Source organism: Triticum dicoccoides, chromosome 5B, assembly GCF_002162155.2.
Source record: "Triticum dicoccoides isolate Atlit2015 ecotype Zavitan chromosome 5B, WEW_v2.0, whole genome shotgun sequence".
Lineage (NCBI taxonomy): Eukaryota > Viridiplantae > Streptophyta > Magnoliopsida > Poales > Poaceae > Triticum > Triticum dicoccoides.
The window spans coordinates 710,132,331-710,140,978 of record NC_041389.1 but is presented as its reverse complement, the minus strand read 5'-3'; the positions used below and the strand labels follow the sequence as shown (position 1 = coordinate 710,140,978).

The 8,648-nt window shown below is 40.8% G+C and overlaps 1 protein-coding gene across 2 annotated transcripts; it reads right to left on the bottom strand.

Annotated features, from left to right (window-relative positions):
* Positions 1 to 3,358: 3,358 nt before the first annotated feature.
* Positions 3,359 to 8,427, bottom strand: LOC119312856 (KH domain-containing protein At4g18375-like). 2 transcript variants are annotated; one of them, XM_037588631.1, is made up of 8 exons: positions 8,296 to 8,427; positions 6,625 to 7,216; positions 5,440 to 5,949; positions 5,114 to 5,353; positions 4,752 to 5,036; positions 4,586 to 4,641; positions 4,268 to 4,358; positions 3,359 to 3,751 (listed from the first exon to the last, which is right to left on the bottom strand). In XM_037588631.1, exons 2-8 carry the CDS (start codon positions 7,204 to 7,206, stop codon positions 3,620 to 3,622), a joined length of 1,896 nt encoding a protein of 631 aa, XP_037444528.1. In that variant the 5' UTR covers positions 7,207 to 7,216; positions 8,296 to 8,427; the 3' UTR covers positions 3,359 to 3,619. The 2 variants fall into 2 exon arrangements, with proteins under 2 accessions (XP_037444528.1, XP_037444527.1); XM_037588630.1 differs by having other exon boundaries at positions 8,211 to 8,408.
* Between the last annotated feature and the right edge of the window lie 221 nt (positions 8,428 to 8,648).

Genomic DNA, 8,648 nt, shown 5'->3' with positions numbered 1-8,648 from the left:
GGAAGCTTGCTACCCATGTGCCATTAGTTGGTTGTGAAATTTATGGGTTTCACCTCTAGTCAACGCTAACTTGTTTGGGACTAAAGGTTTTGTTATTGTTATTGTTGTTGTTTTTGTTGTATCCACTTCAATCATGTATTTGAAAAATATTTAACACGTATCTTAAAAATCAATGTGTATTCAAAAAATGTTCAACACGTATATAAAAATGATAAAAAATAAATAATAAAAAGGCATAAAACAAACAGGAAATAAAAAAAGGAAGGAAAATCGATAAAATCGATAAAGAAAATTATAGAAATATATTAACAATAAAATGGCCGTGGGGGGCAGGTTGTACATGTTCGAGGACAGACTGCTCTGCCTGACCGCAGAACCTTTTAGACTCAGAACGCGCACCAGACGCTAATAAGATAGTAGTACTACTTTCCAATGAATAAAGCACGCACATACTTCCCAAAAATCAACTTTGATCATAAACTACATCAACAATATGAAATTTTGTGACTTGAAAAATATATCACTAAAAACTCACATACGACCAACATTTGTTGGCCTATTCATTGGAATAGAGGGAGTAGTAATAAATTGTGCCCTTCTATTAAAATCTTGTTAGGTTTGCTTCCCATCATGCATGTACGATCGGGTGACCCAATGACGAGTTCTCATGGATTGCAAATAAATAACGATTCAAGATGCGCCTATAACATAGTTTAACATTTTCAGGATCAACAATAACATTACCATGATCCATTGAGTCAAATCACAGCACGGAGACAATTGAGCTTTCATCTCGCTACATGTAGAGATCAGCCAACGCTAGTAGCCATTTCTCGCAAAGTTACATGTACAGTAAAACAATTTCACATTGCCCAACGGAAAACTAAATTCAGTGGAAAGAGCACGCCTCTCACCATAGCACAACATGCGCAACAGACAAACCAAGGGGTTATCACAAGATTGCAACAAATTTTCAGCAGCCCATGTTCTCTATTTACAAGAGGCAACAAGCATTGCATTAACAGTAGCCGCAAGTTATCCTGCGAGCAGTTGCAAACTCATAAGCAGAAATTAATTATTTACAATGAGCTGCCATGACTAGCTACCTACCTACTTGCTCCGCCCCATAATACAAGAGCACTTTTGACGCTAATAGTGTAAAAAACGCTCTTATATTATGGGACGAAGGGAGTACCTACTGAAGAAACGTGGTCATATCTGAATATGCATGGCTAATGAGTGACAACAGAAGTCGAGATAATGAATGGGAAGGAGTCAGGTACAGGACGGTTATAGATAATTTTAGGACCATTACTTGGCTACAACTATTTGAGAAGGACGAGAAGAATTTTGTACTCAGTAAGCTGAAACAGATTTCTGAAAATTAAAGGACTAGAGTACTACTTGGATGTCAAAGGACGGTATTGCCACCATGCAAACACCGGAAAAATGTGTACTGCTGTTCTGATACTATCAATCATGGCGAGTGGCAAAAGAGTATAATTAAGGATGATGTTGAAGTTTATCATAAAAGAGACGAGAAGAATTTTGCTGGTCACGACAAAACATATTTCAAAAGATTGTGCAACATTGAAGTATTACTAGTTAGTTATCTAAGGATGGTACTCCCACCATGCAAAACACTGGGAAAAAGGGTGAATTGCATGTTCGGATTAAAGACTATCATGGCAAGTTGGTGAAAGAATATAGGGGTTCCTCCCGTACAGCCAACAGAGAGAATCAGCTATCAGCGCTGACACACAGAACAAACAAGAATAGAGAAACGAGGGGAAAATCATCAGCCAACCGCCACAAGTTATGTTGCAGTACCACCAAGCAGTTGCAACTCATAAGAAACAAGATTTCTCAAAATTGAATCACTGGAATACTCCTTAGATATCACCAAGCAGTACCACCATGCAAGCACTGGACTGAATGTGTGTTTCGTGTTCAGATTGAAGTCCATTGGACGTGGCAAAAGAGTAAGAAGGGTGACGTTGAAGTTTATCACGAAAGGACGAGAAGAATTTTAGTTGGTAACAATGAAACAGATTTCAAAAGATTTGCTCTACATTGGAGTATCCACTCCTTAGATATCTAAGGATGGTGTCGTCATCATGCAAAAACACTGATAGGAACATGTATAAGGGCCCTCCCCGTACTGGCAACAGAGAATCAGCTATCGGCGCTGGCAAACAGGAACAGAGAAGAGAGGTGGAAATCATCAGCTGACTACCACAAAATCTCAGCATTCTCAAGTTCTTTGTTGACGAATTCACCTAATAGTATAACTTGCGGCCTCCAAGCAGTTGCAACTCATAAGAAGAAACTATTTACAAAGAATGGACATGACTAACTATCTAGTATTCACAGTTTGGTGTCAAAGAGACATAACAAATCTAGAAACATGCATGGCTAAGGAATGAGCACAAAAGCTGGGATAATGAGACCTATTTCTAGATTATACATAATTTTAGGGCCATTACTCAACCAACACCTATTTCAGAAGGGCAATAATATTACTTAAGTTGTGATGTCAAGAAACGTAAACATATCAAAAACCTAAGGAATTTACCAGATTGGTTAAGATGATTGATTGGGAAGAGTCAAGTTCAGAACCTGTTTTCAGGCTATACACAATTTTAGGGCCATTACTTAGGTACTTCAAAATTTGGAGCGTCTAAATATTTGAAGGACAGGTTGTGGAGTAAGGTGAAGGGATGGATTGAGAAAACGTTATCTACAGCTTGTAAGGAGGTGTCGGTACAAAATGTGTTGCTCGGGCGGTACCTGTTTTCTCTATGTCTTGCTTTAAGTTGCCAAGGGGTCTTTGTGAGCATCTTAATAAACTTATTCGACAGTTTTGGTGGGGGAGTAAAGAAGGAAAAAGGAAACCTGCATGGGTAGCCTGGAAGAGTATGACAAAGTTCATGGGCGGGCAGGCTTTAACTACACCTATTTCAAAAGAACATGAAGAATTTCTAATTGGTCACCATGAAACAGATTTCTTAAAATTAAGTATTAGACAAGTCCTTGGGTATCTTAGGATGATGTAGCCACCATGCAAAACACTGAAAAAACGTGTAACCACGTGTTCGACTGAAGATTGTCAATCATGGTAAGCGGCAAAAGAGTATAAGAACGATGATGTTCAAGTCTATCATGAAAAGGATGGGGAGGATTCTACTTGGTAATAATGTAATAGATTTCTTAAAAACGAAGTGTTAGAATACTCCTTGGATATCTAAATACGGTATTGCCACGAAGCACAGCACTGAAAAAACGTGTGCTGCATGTTCTGACTGAAGTGGCAAAAGACTGCCCCTCCCATACTGGCGAACGTATAAGCAATCAGAGCTGACAGCATAAAGAATTGGTTATGAATAGGGAGAGATTGAAGCAGTCATCGAGATTAGACGGGAATATCTGAACATGCGATTAAACACGGACAAGTCCACACAAGTATAGCCATGGTTGAGAGTCTGAGGAAGATAGACAGATAAGCATGAGGTTTATTGGAGAGCTGAAGGGATGGAGAACACAGTTTTTGATCTACGGGATGGCAAGAGAAGTCCGATAGAGCTGACATATATCCTTTCGAACTACAGCAGGAACCTCCTTAAGTAGACATTATGAAAGCTTTGATCAAATTCTCTGCCGACTGCCTCTGCTCAGGGGTGCCAAATATGTTAGCAACATGCTCATGACGAGAAGATTTTGATTCAATAATTTCAATGTCAGCTCCAGAAATCTGCAGTTATAATCAATAATTTCATGTCAATGGTAAGTAAAAATAACCTACCTACGAAGATATCCTATAAATAGACCATTCAAGATGTCAGATTATAAGTTTATAATTGATTATGTTTTCCATATGTTCATGCATGTCAATCCTGTACAAAGGTTGCTTCAAACCAATCCACTCTTTGGTGTTGAACACACACCACTATGTTATAATTTATCTTTAGTCATTTTTAAATTACTCTCTTTTACGAAATAAATTAATAAAATAATCAAATGATCTAATATACTACTCCATTAGTAGTACTCCCTCCGTGAAGAAATATAAGCGTGTTTAGATCACTACTTCTGCAATCTAAACGCTCTTATATTTCTTTACGGAGGGAGTAGAAAACAACCTATTCTTTTAGGTACTGGTATACTAATGGATTGATATTACAGCAGACTGCAAGTAGCACCCTATATGAACTAGAGTCTGAGGGCACTCTTTCGTGCGAGCACCAGTAAAATGAAATAGTAAACTGACCTTTCTAATGTTGTCCAAGTTTGTACCATGCTTCCCCATTACTTTTGAAAGGCCGCTAGAAGGAATAAACATTTCCATATCCGGGACGCGTCTGATCAGTGTCAATCAGCAAAATGAAATACAATCGTAAGGATTAGAATAAAGACCCAAATAATAACTACTCCCTCCGTCCCACAATAAAGACCCAAATAATAGCATCTTATATTGTGGGACCGAGGGAGTACAAATCTAAGAAAAGCCTGCACACAAGGGGCACGGCTATTCTTAAAAGATAGCACGGGTTAGAAAGGGCTTATTGTGAGTTCAGTTGCAACCTACCTTCCATATGGCTTTGAAGTGTATGAGGAGCGTACTCCAAATCCATCATCTACAGCCTGATGGAGGATATCACCGGTTAAGTTTATATCACAAACTTATAGGCACGTCTCTTTATGAAGATCAACAGGGAAACAGAGAAAATTGACATTGAAGCAAAATATTTTACCTGCCTGGGGCTGTATCCATGATACAAGCTGCTACGAGGAAGTACATTCGAACCACGCTCAGCTTCACCCCTTTGATCATGGCGCAATGGAGTGACTTGTTGACTGTAAGGTAATAATGCTGGCATCGGAAAGCTGCTTGAATACATGGGTTCAGTGGTGGCAACAGTTAGCTTCCCATCCTTGGCAGAATTTTGCCTCCCCACGCTGTCCTTCAGAACTTCTTCCCGGAGCCTTAGAACGATCTGAACAAGAGCATCACGCAGTTTGTCCACTTCCCCAAACACCTACATGCAATAAACTCGTAAATACATCCAGATAGATCACATAGAGACTATCTCAAACAATAATACAAGGGGCAAACCTCGACGAGCTCATCACTGGAAGATGCCTTCCGGGGCTTAGTGCCCTTAGATATGTGGATAATTGCCTTAGACTTACTCCGCATGTCATTAATGATTGAACCACCCTTGCCGATAAGGCAGCCAATGACATTACCCGGAACAAGAAGGCGGAGATGCATTCTATCTTCAGTTTCATCATTGATCTTTGCTTGAAGCAGAAGAACAGCTTCCACTGCTGCAGACTTAACATCATCGGTGGCCTGACATGAAAGGTGTCACCTCAAATGAAAAGAACATAGTGTATAAACGACAAAGTACAACTAGTGAGCTGGAAGCGTGGTCTAACCTCAGTGGACGAAATAGTGATTATGCTTTCCTCCTTATCATTCTTTGCGTCATCAACATCTACGCTTGCACCACTTTCTTTCCTTATATTCCTTATGGTCATCCCACCTTTACCAATAACTAACCCAATCTTGTCACCAGGGCATACAACACGCACCAATAGCTCTCCTGAACATTTTGGGGTGTTATAAGCAGGAATAGCTGGGACCATAGACTGATAAATGGGCAATCCACCATGAGCATCAGTGGGTACAGTAAATTCAGGAACATGAGAACCACGACTTCTTGCCCCTAAGATAGACAGACTTGGATGCCCAGATGACATAGAAGCATCTGACACTGAGTATAAGCTACTAGCCGGATAAACTGGAAGCTCTGAAGGAAGTATAATGGTTGGAGGATGTTCATCAATAGATGTTTCAAGAGAAATGTTCTCCTTCGATGGACATTTGTAGAGAATTGTTGATACTGCAAACAATGCCTTCTTGACAGCTCTAGTGTCCCCAGTTATCTATTAAAAATGGTACTGGTAAGAGTTAATAATTGGCGGAATGCTGAAGAATGGATATTGAAGAATATAGCAGAGCTCAAAAGATCGGAATTGTTCGACAGTGTATATGAGCACCACACAAAGAGAAAGTAAAATAGAATTATCAATTATCTTAATCTGGGAAAACAAAATATCAATATGCATGTAACAAGAAGAATAAAATTATAAATATTGCACTGGGAGGTCTATAGTGCTGCCTCCGTACCATAATAGAGTTCGCATTAATTTCCTGAAAAGTCAACCTTCATCAATTTGACAAAGTTTAGAGAAAATTAATTATATCTACAATACCAAACACAAACCATATAAAAATATACTTCATGATAAATCAACAGGCATTGGTTTGGTATTCTAGATGTCGATAATTTTTCTATAAACTTGGTCAAAGTTAGATAAAGTTTGATTTTGAAAAGAATCTAATAGACACTATATTTAGGGACAGAGGGAGTATTAAACAACTTGCTAATTTCTGCACCATGATGGAGAGATGATAATGATATATGCATACATTTTAACAGAAAATCATGTACTAAAAACTAAAGGATTGCTGCTTCATAGGCTGAAGCTATTCAATAATGGTTAACCTCATATTATGTTGGCACAGCTCACCAAATTATTATATGGAGGAAATTATACCTGAACGAAATTATCAAAACTCATAGCACATGAGTGTGTAACATCACTTGGATCTTTTGGTTTAACTTTAATAAATGATTTTGAAACTGAGCGAAGCCTCTTGATGACAGAACCAGATTTTCCGATGACACTTGCAGCTTGACTAGCTGGTACAAGAATGTTGGCTTCTTTATCATCAGAGTCACTAGTGATTGCCAGAGCATCAACAATTGCATCATGCACCTTGAGTAATGCATTTTGTGCTGCGCAAACAGGCTCCCTATCATCATCAGCAGCATCTATGTCGCTAATCATGACGTCTCTATGCTTGACATAACAATATACCAAAATAACCCTTTTGTCAGCACCAGGGTATGGGTCGACAATCTTGACTTTGGCATTCGTCTGTTGCCGGATGGAATTTATCACCTTGCCACCCTTGCCAATTACACTGCCAATCACTTTGTCTGGACAAAGTATCCGGTAAACAACCAATTCGTCCGTACCGGAGGTTTCCTGGGTGTGAGCCGCCCTCCGCTTTTGGTCCCTGTCTTCTCTGTCATGATCCCTGTGTTGGCTGGTACGCTTACCAGAAGGCTTCATGGTTTAGTCACTACACAAGAAGAAAAGATTAATAACAAGCACAATAAAAATGAATAAATACATATCAGCTATATATATAAGATAAGCATTTTAACGCATTCAACAGACATGACAGTGCAGAATGATACGAATCAAACAAATGGGTCACGTATCACTGCAATGAGAATGCTAGCAAGATGTTCCCATGATTCTGGTGAATCAGTCGGCATTAACCACAAATAAATCAGCAGCAAGCCTATCTTCCATAAGAAGAACTCAACAAGTAGCCGTTGTCGATTATTCATGTACTCACAACAAAAATTAATCGTCGCGTGCAAGAGAAAACGGAAATACCCAAGTAGTAATAAATTGAACACGACAGTTACACCAACCACAACCAGTATACCATTAAAAAACGAACAGAGAAAGTCTATTAATTACGTGCCATTGCGTATACGAGTAAAAAAGGAAAGACACACAGAGTCACGCCACCAATTGGCGCAAATCATGCAGTCACGAGGCACGTGGCACGGCGTCGACTGTTACATAACCGTCAACCGATATCCAACCCGTGTCAAAAATTAGATCCAGTGACTAATGTGACAGAATCGGTAGGCGGAACGACGCGGCAAGGAGCTGGATTCCTCCAGGATAAATGCTAGTTACACGGCAAGCAAGCGAAACACGATAACGGACCAGCCGATAGACGCGTCGACAGGACAAAATTTATTGAGCCTCTGTCTAAAATAAAGACTGGACTCATGGAATCAATAAGCGGCGTTCACCCAAGATCGGGTCGGAGAAACCCTATGCGACGGAAAGTAGAAGATAAGATTTCAGGCCTCGCAGCACAAGTCGTAACCCTAAACCCTAGACTCAGATACGCGATTCGCGAGCCTGGATGTCTAAATTCGGCCTTTCGCCCCCACCCTTGGACTTCCCCGACAAGTCGCTTCTCGCTGCCGGACTTGAGGTAGCTGGGGGGGGAGGGGGGCGGCGTTGGTCGGCGGCGGGGGGAGAGGTACCGGAACGGCGACGGTTGACGGGGTCGAGGGAGTAGGCGGCGTACGAACGGAGGGGCGGGGTCGAGGAAGTAGCCGGCGTACGAACCGAGAGGGGCGAGGTCGAGGTCAGCGACGACCGACGGGGGCGGCGGCGGATTGGGGACTCGACGACGGGTAAGGACGGGGTGGTGGTAGGTAACCCTAGCTGGCTTGGATGGCCGGGCGGTGCTGCCCTTTTAGGTTTGCGCCCCAAGGCCCACAAGACGAGTTGTACTATGATCGCTTCTATTTTTTCTCTCAAAAAAACTATTCCGCACGCCCAAGGCCCAATCATCACTTTTTTTTTCAGCTGCAATCATCACTTTCACGCTAAGACTACCCACAGTGAAAGTAACATAGGCGGTAATATCACACATCTCTAGGCAAAATAGATGATGTGACGAGTAATTAATGAGGAAA

Excerpts from the sequence above, each read along its gene's own strand:
- LOC119312856 (XM_037588631.1), bottom strand. The coding sequence starts at position 7,206 with ATGAAGCCTTCTGGTAAGCGTACCAGCCAACACAGGGATCATGACAGA. Across the intron at positions 4,642-4,751 it reads ATGGATACAGCCCCAGGCAG|GCTGTAGATGATGGATTTGG; the intron begins GTAAAATATTTT and ends ATCCTCCATCAG. Across the intron at positions 4,359-4,585 it reads ACTTCAAAGCCATATGGAAG|ACGCGTCCCGGATATGGAAA; the intron begins GTAGGTTGCAAC and ends GACACTGATCAG.